Genomic DNA, 12524 nt, shown 5'->3' with positions numbered 1-12524 from the left:
TCAGAAATGAGATCGAGATTGCAATGCGCAAAGACGACTGTGTCACTGGCTTCCTGGTGTCAGCCCCGGGCATATTCACCTCCGCTAGCCATAGAGGAGACCATCTCAGCCCGGACTTCCAGGAGGATTACAACAGGTTTGCTCCTCTCATACAAGAGCCATTGGCTTCTCAGCTTTCCTGCAAGCAGTGGTGAGAAAATGTAAATTTGGCTGCTTTCTGTTGAAAGCAATTGCCATCAGCCTCAAATCCTGCTCCCCCATTGTAAGCCAGAACAGACCTTCAAAATAAGATGCTGACTGGCAGGTACAGAACAGGATTACTTAAGAGCTTCAACTAAACTTCCAGGTCCGGAGATGCACCTATTAACTACTACTGCTCGGTCTCCTCACCAGGTTGGATTTGGCGCAGGATACTGATTTCTACTTGACTGATAAAGCCGAGCCCTAATTTGAATAAATGAAGCTTTTCCAAGGTCAGTTTCTGGAAAATACTGTTAGGGAGACGTTTAGAAGTCTATGCCAAAACAAAATTTCCAGGGAGATCTTCCTGGTGACTTCTCATCCCATGGCCTCCTTTTGGAGACTTACTACAATTCCCAAAGCTTTGTTTCTCCTGCTTTCCAGTAGCTACAGAATCAGTTCACATCAGTCTGCTCTGTCAAGGTCACATGCAAAAAAGATGACTGTACAGATGGTAGAGATGTCACTGGTCCCCCCAAGAAGGAAACGGCTTCAACTGAACCGAAAGGGACAGTAACAAATACCTGTCTGGTTTTAAACAGGTTAAATCCATTCAACCGAACACTTAATTCCTTAATAAGGAAGAGTTAAACCAAGTTCAGGGTTGCTCTTACTCAGGGCTCTTCTCTCTGAACACTGCTATCATCAAAGGTGTGTCAGGTTCAGAGTAAAATGTCCGGAAAGCGTTAGCCTGCCAGGGCCACCTGCCGTGCTGCACAAATAACAGGCAAAATGTTCTTTTTTTAGGGGGGGCACACAGAAGTATTTCCAATAAATGTCACTTACTCTCAGTCAATGGAATGGAGATGACGACACCGTTCCCTGTCCCTACCCAGAGGCGGTTGCCAGCAATGAGCAGGGCTGTAATCCGCACGAACGAGAAGCCGAGCTTTCCAGTGCCTAGTAAGCATGCATAAGAATCGGAGAGTCAGTTATGACTTTGGGCAAGGTCTGCTAATGAATTTGGATTTCTCTCTGATCTCAGTAAGCAACAGACCATTTACTGACAGTCCCTACTGCCTCACCTAGCATCTTGCTGACGTAAGGCTCGATGTCGACATCTTGCAGATGTTGATGGCTGTGCGCATGGTAAAGCCTCAGAGTGGAGTCCAGACGGATAGAAACCCATACTCCGTCTCCAATCCATGCCAGCTGTCGCACCTGACTCTCCCGCCGAGGGTGGGCATCAAAGGATTTCTGAAATGTCAAAGAGGTGGACCAACGTGAGTTCAGCAAAAGGTTTGCAATTATCTACACATATACCCCATTTTCTTCAACTGAGATATTACTTGTTTGGGTTTCAAAGCTCTTGGAGAAAATGTGTTAATGCCAGCTGACCGCAGAAGTTCCCTACAGCATACAGAAACTCCCTCGCTTGAAATGATGAGTTGTATAGCAGCTCTGCAGAGGTTATGGTCTTTGCAGACTACTTCAGGAGCAAGAACATTTAGAAACCAAGAGCTTTCAATGTGCTTGGTAGAAAAGGAAAACACATAACTCCAGTATAAATTCCAAAGATCAAACTGCCTTGGCTCACTGATGTGAACTTCAGATTCAGCACTTCTTCTCCCTTTGATTAGAATTATCCCAAGCACTGCCAAACAGGTTTGTACCAACACCACTGTATTGAATTTCAACCAAAAGGCTCTAGATGTCATTTTTTTCTTAGGCAAGTGGGATCGCTGGGGCTTGCTAACTGTACTCCTCCTTTGTGCCACAATGCCTACAGATGGAGAAGTCTTAGACCATATATGAAGGGTAGCTGTAAAGCACACATGTACGTTTGTACCGTACATGGCCTCACACACTCACTAGTAAAGGCAAAGAAAGTGCTCAGGTTGGACTTATCGAAAGATTTAAGCTCTGCAAAGGGAGGAAGGAATGAATATCCTCCTGGCTGACTGGGTCATAACATGACCCAGACTCACAGTTTGGGTCCTACAATCAGCAATGACGATACAAAGGTTCTGCATTTCCATACAATGCAACATAAAACAGCTGTAAGAATAAAAACAACACAAGCATGTGCATGCATACACACACACATTTGCTCTCTTACCTCAATCTGCATTGTCTTAGGCTGGATAACGTGGATTTTGTTCTTGTAGCCACACCAGACTCTATCATACACGACAGCCATGCAGCGGATGGAATGGTGAGTGTGACCGAGGTCCATTAGGTGGTAATTACTGAGATCCCACTGACCATCTAAGGTGAAAAACAACCACGGAAAGATGCATCTCCTTCATGACATGTCAGTATACAATAGAATCATCTACCTTTCCATGTGCATCTATCAAGGTATACAGACTTAGCTAACACTCAAATGCTCATTTTGCTTACGATTGTGAAATTCCCATGAATCCATACTACTACTTTGGGCACAGCCTTATACTAATGAAACACATGACAATAAAGTTGATTTTGGTGGACTGAAAGCTCTCCAAATCAGGCTAATTTAAACATCCTTTTATTGTAGTGAAGTGAACAGGCTTCTCTAACAAGTACAACAAAAACAACAGGGAAAGAACAAAGACAGCCTAACAAGACTGCGGAAACTTAAAAGGAAATGGACAGTATAGTCCTTGTGGTGAGGCTTCCTTGTATCACAGATGGACAACATAAATTCCCCGAAATGTCAAATCCAGAATAAGGCATCAGATCTCTACAACTACCTGAAAGGGGGCTGTGGGGAGGTGGGTGTTGGTCTCTTCTCCCAAGTGACAGGACAAGAGGAAACGGCCTCAAGTTGCACCAGGGGAGGTTCAGGCTGGATATTAGGAAAAATGTCTTTCCTGAGAGAGTGGTGAAGCATTGGAAGAGGCTGCCCAGGGAGGTGGTGGAGTCACCATCACTGGAGGTGTTCAAGGAATGTGTGGATGTGGCACTGTGGGACATGGTTTAGTGGGCATGGTGGGGTTGGGTTGGTGGTTGGACTTGATGATCTTACAGGTCTTTTCCAACCGTAGTGATTCTGTGATTCTGTGGTCTCCCTTCCCTTTGTATCAGAAATAGTGTGGCCAGCAGGAGTAGGGAGGTGATCGTGCCCCTGTACTCGGCACTGGTGAGGCCGCACCTCGAATGCTGTGTTCAGTTTTGGGCCCCTCACTACAAGAAGGACACTGAGGTGCTGGAGAGTGTCCAGAGAAGGGCGACGGAGCTGGTGAGGGGTCTGGAGCACAAGTCTGATGAGGAGCGGCTGAGGGAGCTGGGGTTGTTCAGTCTGGAGAAGAGGAGGCTGAGGGGAGACCTCATCGCTCTCTCCAACTCCCTGAAAGGGGGTTGTGGTGAGGTGGGTGTTGGTCTCTTCTCCCAAGTGACAAGTGATAGGACAAGAGGAAATGGCCTCAAGTTGTGCCAGGGAAGGTTTAGATTGGGTATTAGGAAAAAATTCTTCACCAAAAGGGTTATCAAGCATTGGAACAGGCTGCCCAGGGAGGTGGTGGAGTCACCATCCCTGGAGGTATTTAAAAGACATGTGGATGAGGAGCTTAGGGACATGGTTTAGTGGTGGACTCAGCAGTGTTAGGTTTATGGTTGGACCCAATGATCGTAAAGGTGTTTTCCAACCTAAACGGTTATATAAGTCTATGATTCTATTCTCTCATGCTTATTTTCTAACTAATCAGGCAGATACTGTGTCCTTCACAGACAGGTGGCCTCTATGCCATGAAACTTTATCCTGTTTCTGATAGGAACAATTTTATGTGTCAATGGTCAGGCTTGAACTCACGACAAAGGCTGAATCAAAATTTAGATTGCACAAAACCAGAAATCTCTATATTTCAGCTTGCTGGGTAAACTGCTACTCAATGAATAACTAAGTTCTTAACATGCAAACATTAGTCACAGTTAGCAAATTCTCATGTGCTTTCAGGTATGAACACAGCTCAGGAACTGCTCAAGTCGTAAGAAAACAAAACCTACAACAGTGAAGAGGACAAGAAATACAAAATTCGAAAAATATCTTGAAGTGACAAGATTAAGGCACGTCAGATTACTCAGACATCTCTTTTTCGCAACAAGAAAAAACGACCAAGTGTAATGCAAAGGCTCCATTTGTTTGGGATTTCCAGACTTCCAGGGAATCCCAGCTCTGCCTGCTGTGTATGCAGTGATCAATTCCACTAATACAGAGTCCAACTTCTCTGGGAAGCAGCCGGCCTATTTGCAACGGCAGAGATGATCTGCTCAGGTACAGCCTGAGCCGCGTGGAGCTCCCTGGGCATGCCCTGTTACAGCTGATTTGTGAATGCACAGTAACACCAGTATGATCCAAATGCATTAAACTTACCAAGCATGCCTCAAACAACTGCACAGTGAATGTATTCCTAAAAGTGTTGCATTCACTCCGCATGTGCTACACAGCACATACACACATGATTTTGTTCAGAAAAGCTCAGGAAATGGTGTTAAAGTATGCCTTAGATGTTTTAGGATAAGGATTACATGTGTATGATAGCTATGCATTTTAACCGTGTGTTTGTACTCTGGCAAGCCAGCACCCTTCCTTCTTGACTCAGAATAGCATTTAATCCATTGCTACACTTTTGGCCAAGTTTGGTTTTTTCTTCTTACGTTGATTCTTACCTTCTCCCCGGTGGAATATGGCTAGTGTTCCATCTGCCAGAGCAACAAGGACCCTCCCTTTCACGTGCCTGAAATCACAGAAAAGTAAATAGTTACAAAAATCTGTAGAAGTAAGGGAGTAACAAATCCTTTCCGACGTCCACGCACACCATCTTTATGTTCTCTCGACAATTCCCGTTCAGTTTAGCATTTGCAGGAACATCCTGCAAGGGCCGAGGGTCATACCTCTTACCTTCCTTGTAGTAAGATCATCCATAAAATTCCTGCTAGGTTAACTTCTCCTTCACACTACAAACTCCATCAAGTTCAACAAACTCCACCTAATTTACACCCCAGTGAAATTTTGCCTTTCTCCTCCCCACTTATTTCCTCCCGATACTGCTGATCTCATTTAGTACCTTATGCACTGAATTGGGTCAGGTCTGCAGTTGAGCAGGAAAATGGCTCAGTATGAGGCTTTCCAATAACAAAAACCTTGGGAAACTTTCCTCACAAACCAGTGCAGTTAGAAAAGCAAAGAAAAAGATGACTGACAAAGAGCTGCTACCACCATCTAAAATATTGCTTAGGCACTGAACCTTCTCCTTCAGCGTCCCTTGGCACGCACACTTACACTAGACTCAGTACCGAGTCCTTCAGCTTTATCGAGTGCAGACACTTCTTCCAGTTGGATACAGCCGAGTGCACGTAAAGCCTGTGAGAAAGGACAAATCGCAGAGGGTTAGCAGCAAGGCCCCACACCTTCAGCCTGACTAGGCTCGAGTCTTTTCTTCTGGTAGGAAAGGTGGAGGTTAGGTAAGAAGGTGAGGTTAAACCCCTGTGCCCACGATGAGCTGAGGGCTCAGAACAACAATGGGCAATGAAAATCTACTCCAGAAACAAGAAGTGAACTAAAGGTGTGAGGACATGAAAAGTGGAGCCCAGAGGAGAATGGAGGTGAGAGGGAGATCTGCCCACCCAAGAGGAACCTACCAGCCGTTCTGTGCTCCCAGCCACATGGTGGGGGCAGCACTGGTGCAAGTCCCAGCCGCATCCCCATTCAACTCCTGATCTGGCAGTGTTGTGCTTGACTCTGTCTTCAGCTGCCCATTCTCCCTGAAGAGGCAGAAGAACATTGTTAGAGGCTTTTATTAGCAGCAATGCACACAATGCCCATCTACGCTCACAGTCTGGCATTCACAAGCAGATAAGGGCACTTGTATACACAAATCGCTTCCTTCCCTTCAGTGTTTTTTAACTGCTTGACTCCTGAATCTGCAATTTGCAAAACTTCCTTTTTTCCCCACCAATACAAATAGCAAGTACTTCAAATCTATAGAACTTAACTTAGTGTTTACATAAACAGTATCTTCTCTGTTCACTTCCAACTTCAACAGAAACAACTGAGAACAACTTGGTCATTTAGGAACAATTTCTATCCAAGACTCCCACCTTGCTCCTCTGGCCATCACATCAGACTCATTTGTCTTAAGACTTTTCCAGTGGTGAATATGCTTCTTCACTACCTTTACAGCACATTAGAGGTACTACTAGAATAAATCAATCGTCTTTTTCACATGTGAATCAACAAGCTCCTTCAGTAAGAACATTAAGTGTACATGTACTTTGGAAGATCTGTCTTAACAGCAGATCTAAATTCATACTGAGAGATCAAATATTTGTGCTTAAACAGCTGACACAGTCTGCTGCAGGCTGAAGCATGTTTATTTTCATTTCATTTCTTTCTCTCCCTCTCATCCCATCCGTAATACCATTTGGGCACAAAACTGAAAAAAGTTTGACACTTTATCAGAAGATTAGGCTGGCTCTCCTATCAAAAAGCTTATGAAAACAGAGCTGATAAAGAACCGAACTGGCACTTTGGCCCCAGACTGCCTACCCGTTCTGCCTAAGAGGTGCCTGTGCAGGGACTGGATCTGTAAACACGTGCTCCGTGAGGGGCCCAGGCCGGGCCTGAGCAGGTTCTGCCTCGCTTGTACCGTTCTCTGGTACCTCCACAGCTTCCGTTGCCTCCTCAGTAGACTGGGACTGGTTGATCTTCCCATTGCAGACAGCAGCCACCTCACCTAAAAGACGCAGAACAGGGTGAGACATACTGGAGAATGACCTGGTAAGTCAGCTATACACAAATCAGGCTGTCAATTTTTTAATTTATCCTTTCTTGCCAAATTCAGTCAAGCCCTGAGCCTGCACCACAGACAGCAGCTCATCCAGTGTTTTCCGCTTGGCTGGCGAACAGAGGCTATTTTAAAGTGAGGCACAATCTGTGACTAGCACAACACCAGAAGTTCTCAAGGGCTGCCCACTGCAGTATGGAGTCAGCAAGGGCATCGTTATGGTTTTCATATGGGCTTAACTGACTTCCCAAGAAGACATGGTTCAGAAGAGCAATCGTAACAGGGCAAACGTATCACCTGTCCAAATACTCTGCTATACGACCCCCGCAAGCAGGCTGCAGGATGTGGGTCACTCGGAGAGAAAAGGAAGGCTCTGAAGAGAAATGTACCAAAAGGGCCTTTGGTCCTCCTGTACCGCATTAAGAAACTTCTCGAGGCCTCTGAAGTAGTTAACTCAGGGACAGGAGGATGCAGCTGTAAGATGGGAAGCTCATACGGGGACTAGCTATAATTGGACTGCCGTTAAGTTTTATGGCCCCAAACTCACTCTGTCCCTTGTCCAGCACAGGTGTGTCACCACGCGAGGAACAGTTGCTTCGTGGCACATTGCAGCGGGTCGCACAGCCCACCAGAGTGATTCCTGCCAAGACACCATCTGTTCCAGACGACTCTTCGGGATTTACATCTCCCTCCAGAAAGATTTCGCCTGGAGGATAATCACTCTCACTGGCCGCTGAAGGGCAAAGAACAGATTCTCCCATAAATCTAGCTGTCACTGCTAATTCAAATGTAGCAGTACTCCTGAGGTAAGCACATGGGTGGAAGATGCTGACCCTCACCGGGGAGGCACCACAGCATCAGTCAACATCACGGTGAATCCCCTCATGCCTAGCATCAACATCCAGGCCAGCTACAGAGCCCTCCCAACCTGGGCAGGCTCACTCTTGCTCCCAAGAACCATCCTTTACGTGCCAAAGGAACCACTTACTAAACGTTCAACAGTGAGGGGTCTCCACGGAAAGGCCCTACAAGAAGGCAAGAGCTGAGTTACGGTTTTGAGGGACAATTTACAGAATGCAGCAGGGTCCGAGGGTTAGTTCTGAAGTGAGGACGCTACATTTGTCACTCCTCGGTGGAGCAGGTGACCCTGTGCAGACCACAGCCAGTGCCTGGGCCCCACTTACCAGGGATGCTGGAGATGCAGAGCACGTGAGCATTGCAGACAGTGAACTGGTCCACCACTGTGCCAGGCTGATTGGCATCAATAATTACAACTTTACTTGTCGACAGTGTACTGGTGAGGATCCAGACACGACTGGATGTGGCATCCATTTCATGGAGCTCCTTTGCCTTCAGGAGAGCAAACACACGGGCAGAATCAGTGCTCCTCTCAGATCAGATTGAGCGTCTTAGTGCTTGGCAACATTTACACGTGCAAATACCACAATGCCGGCTTCGAAGAGCCAAGTCTCTTCCTAGCTGATGCAAATAAACAATATGAGCTATGCAAATTTCGTTCACGTTGCCGCCAAAGAGCCTATCTGGCTCCTTAGGGCAAGAGGAGTTTGGCCATTAATTTATCTTCTGAGATGTCTGACTAATGTATCACTGAACATTCACTTTAGACAGAATACCGTGGAGCTGGGATGCACTCAACCTACCAGGTTAAGCAAGCTGATCTCAGAATACTATAGGGCAGCAGTGTAAGAGAGATGTGGGAAAAAAACCCACAAACCAGAAAGGATAAACCGCTGTATTATTATCTGCAAATTACAGCTTGGGTCTTAACAAAAAACCCACTTAAGACTATTAAAAAACAGAGCTGGAATAAATCTTCTGAACCAAATGGACTCATGGACTCTGCTATGTCTATGTTCTTTTTAACAAAGCTTTGCCTGTATTTATTTATTTATTTTTAATTTACAGTGGTGAGGACTCCATAATCTTCCCAGTAACCTCATCAAGCACTTAATTGCACTTATTACTAGGAATTGTTTCAAAATTCCAAATGTTTCAGAATTAGAAGTTGGAAAATTTTATCCTGGATGATTTATTCCAAATCACACAGAAAGTTACTGAAGGGGAAGAACACCACAACCCTGCCCCACAAGACGATGCCTCAGGAGTACAAGTTAGAGCATTATATAGCATAGTACAAAGGTATTGAGAGAGGGGACATGTCAGGGCTGGAATGAGAAAAAAACACCAGAGGGGGAAAAAAAAAAAATCCATTTCCTTTTCTGACCTTTTTCTTTTCAGGAGATGTATGGTTACTTTTGTTGTTCTCGCCTTCCACTTCCCTATCACAGGTGAGGGGATCACGTCCAGGATCCAGTTTCTGCCCGTTCCCAGACTCCTGCTCCAAAGGTCTCCATCCCGTGAGATTGACTCCAGCTGCACACCACAGCTAAGTAACAGAAACAGGAATCTTAAACTAAGAATTCTGGAAGCTCCAGGGTCTCTTGAAATTCAGGCACTTTTGTAGAGAACTGCGGACACATCTCAAACACCTAAAATACTTAGTTGGAAACAAGAGATCTTGTTGATTTCTACTAGAAGACATAGAGTCAGATTTGATGGAGGTAAGATGAAAGTTCTCTGTAACTCTAGCAAAAATCACTGCTTTTTTAACAGATGTGACTAACCGATTTAAAGAAAATAAAGGTAATAAATCAGGTGCGTAACTGAAAACAGGCTTCTGGAACGTCCTCAGTTTTTATGACTCTGGGGTTCCCAAGTCACTGTAGCAAAGCAAGCAGGACGTGGCAGATGTTACTAGCTCAGGGTACAAGAAGCACGACCGCTTAACCCAAACTGGCAATGACTGCTTGGCTGAGGACACCCCTGTTCCCTATCCCCCTCCCAGCCCTTGCACTCTTCTGCTTCCTCACACACTCCTTTGACCAAAAATCGATGTTTGTCTGATCTCAGAGAGCTATTTAAAGAATTAAGACAGCAAAAACTGAAGTCACAAAAAAAAGAGAAAAAAAAAAAAGAAAACATCTGCTGGTTTAGCTCCCCACATAACAAGTGTAGAGTGAAAGAAGCACACTGCGTATTTTCTGAAATCAAATTTAGCTAACCTCCTATGAGCTACTTCCAGATAGCTTTTTAGGAGAATGCTGGGCAGAGGACTACAGAAACAAATACTGGATTTATCCAAAATCATAAAGGAAAGATGTCGAACAGACTATTATCCAAAGATCGCACCAACCTTCTAGAAACAGCTAATAGCGTAACAGTTTTCTTACAACTTAAAACATCAGGATGACATCTAAAAATCAGCTCTGAATGAAGTTAATGACAGACTGCCTGGTTCAAAACAACTAGTTATAGGAGATAAATGTGCTACCTGCAGAGAGATGACCATCTATTCTCAACCGCAACTCTACTCAAAATATTCTAGTATTGATAGACACAGCTTCACAAAAATCTGCTCTAGATAATTTTGGCCTTTACCAGTGAATCCCGGTCAACAGTGGAATCTAAACAGGCGTGATGAAATGCATTTTTACTTTCACCTCCTCGTTTTCATGAATTTTTATATTGTTTTGTATTACAACGTAAGAAGTTTTAGCAAAAGCCTTATAAGCATAAAACATTGCTGATATTATGTAAGAGTTGTCTCAAAAAAGCAATGGCAACCGGAATCAGCTGAGAATTACGTCGTTACAGAGGTACTTTTCCCTCCATACACTAGAAAACACCATGCAAAAAAAAGAAGCAGAAGACAGACTTTGGAATACATAATGTAAAAAAAATACAGATTGTTACAAAAATTGCACATTTAGTGACCAAAATTCTTTGTTTATTCCACGTCCCCTTTCTGGACTGGAACGGTATGAAGAGACAACATACCTTCATGGTTGGGTCCTTCTCTACTAGTGGGCGACAATATACAGGCACGGGGACGTTTTTCATGCGGGTGTCTTCCTGACCACCATTGGGGCTCAGCTGTGGGGGAAGAGAAGACGAAAAAGACAGTACAAAGCTGTAAACACCAGGCTATGGTAAGAGAGATGTAACCAATAGGGCAGAACCAAACTTAGTAGCCTCAGAGGTGGGTGCTGCTGAGGCTTCATCTCACATCGTGTACGAAGCAGAGTCCCTACAGGGATGGGAGCAGCCTACCCGCAAGGCTGCCTCTCTCACCATGATACGGTGCCCCGGTTATGGCCAACAGAGGCCATACGCTGCATTGCTGACAAAGAAGGGGTCGTTAACGGATGCTGCCTGCAAAGAAGTCAAAACAGTGGCGTTCCCTTCCACCGTGGCCTGAAACTCATCCGCTTTCAAGCCATGCTGCAAAACTCCTTCCTTTCAGGCGGTCTTTCACCAGTTAAATGAGTCGTAGGCCAACAAATGAGGCTGATGACATTTGATTTTGCGTTACTGCTGGGGAGAAGCGGGAGCAAACTGCACTGCATTGGGTTTTCATACTAAACGACTGGTAAAGTTCTCAGAGTATAAATAAAATATCCAATGTTCAAGCCCAATTACAATAACAAAGGAAATAAAAACAAGTACTGGGCTCTGGACAAAGAAGATTAATTACTTTTGGTTTAGGATAGGTTCTTTCGGCACCTGCATGCCGAGGAATGCCCCCTCCATCGACTTTGGTGGAGATACAGAAAAGATTAATTTAATCTGTGCCTACAATTATCACAGAAATAAAACATGCATGTGATACCTCTAAATGAAATATTTAAGGACTAAGGCTAAAGTTACCAGTGGGAGAGTTAGGTCTTCACTGGTTTCACTGTGAGGGACGATGTCCCCTCAGCCTGTCCGGAGAGTGGTCCCTACCTGCTTGTACTTGGCCGGGAGGCTCCAGCCGCAGGCCTGCAGTCGCCCGTCATCATTCCGCACGTGCTCCCGGACCTGGCGGTACTGCTCCCGTTTCTGCTCACGACGTGCTGAGGACGTACAGTCACTGAGGAGAGAAGCAACAGCGTTACTTCTCAATCTATGGTTAAAAACAGAAGCTGAAGGTTAAGGGAGTGTCGCCATAGCAGGGGGAGGAAACACAAAGCAAACCAAATCCATCTTTGAAAACAGATGTAGGAAATCAGAGAGAGAAAAACCCTATTATGAAGCAGACATAGGCATCCCTCATCTCTAACTCCCCGTTACCTGAGCCAAATCATTGTCATCCCCATTTTAATGCTCCAAGAGCCCTTCAGAAACAGGGAATCAACCTTCCCTAAGATCTATGAATCCATGAGATTACAGCAATTTTTGCTTAGCTGTTACAATTTACTGATCTCGTGTCTCCATCAGGAAGGCATTTTGAGTTCTTCCCTTCTTCATTATAGTCAATTATTTTTCTGTCCGTTTTAAAGCTTTCTCTGCTGACAAGGAAAATACGCACTAACTGCTGTTGAAACTGCTGGTTTCAACAGAACAACTCCAGCTTTGCACTGGCAAAGGTTAAAAGCAAAATTGATCTGTGAGCTCTTAAGATAAGTTTTAATGTAAACAAAGGCTGTTTGAATATCAGTTCCAGCTCTCAATAGGTTTTTAAAGTATCATCCCAAGGTACGAACAACATCAGCAAAAAATGATGACATATATACT

At 44.8% G+C, this 12524-nt stretch overlaps 1 protein-coding gene across 1 annotated transcript in view; it reads right to left on the bottom strand.

Annotated features, from left to right (window-relative positions):
- Positions 1-12524, bottom strand: part of MAPK8IP3 (mitogen-activated protein kinase 8 interacting protein 3) — a 58177-nt gene that overhangs the window by 6365 nt on the left and 39288 nt on the right. The window contains exons 15-26 of the mRNA XM_059826623.1: positions 11754-11880; positions 10806-10901; positions 9193-9354; positions 8132-8297; positions 7495-7680; positions 6710-6896; positions 5803-5925; positions 5444-5524; positions 4831-4898; positions 2300-2448; positions 1266-1437; positions 1027-1140 (exon numbers count right to left, since the gene is read on the bottom strand). Of these exons, the coding sequence (XP_059682606.1) occupies positions 1027-1140; positions 1266-1437; positions 2300-2448; positions 4831-4898; positions 5444-5524; positions 5803-5925; positions 6710-6896; positions 7495-7680; positions 8132-8297; positions 9193-9354; positions 10806-10901; positions 11754-11880 (1631 nt within the window). The remainder of the gene's footprint in view (positions 1-1026; positions 1141-1265; positions 1438-2299; positions 2449-4830; positions 4899-5443; positions 5525-5802; positions 5926-6709; positions 6897-7494; positions 7681-8131; positions 8298-9192; positions 9355-10805; positions 10902-11753; positions 11881-12524) is intronic.

This window comes from Gavia stellata, chromosome 18 (genome assembly GCF_030936135.1).
Source record: "Gavia stellata isolate bGavSte3 chromosome 18, bGavSte3.hap2, whole genome shotgun sequence".
Classification (NCBI taxonomy): domain Eukaryota; kingdom Metazoa; phylum Chordata; class Aves; order Gaviiformes; family Gaviidae; genus Gavia; species Gavia stellata.
The sequence above is the reverse complement of the archived record's forward strand: the minus strand, read 5'-3'. Positions and strand labels throughout refer to the sequence as shown.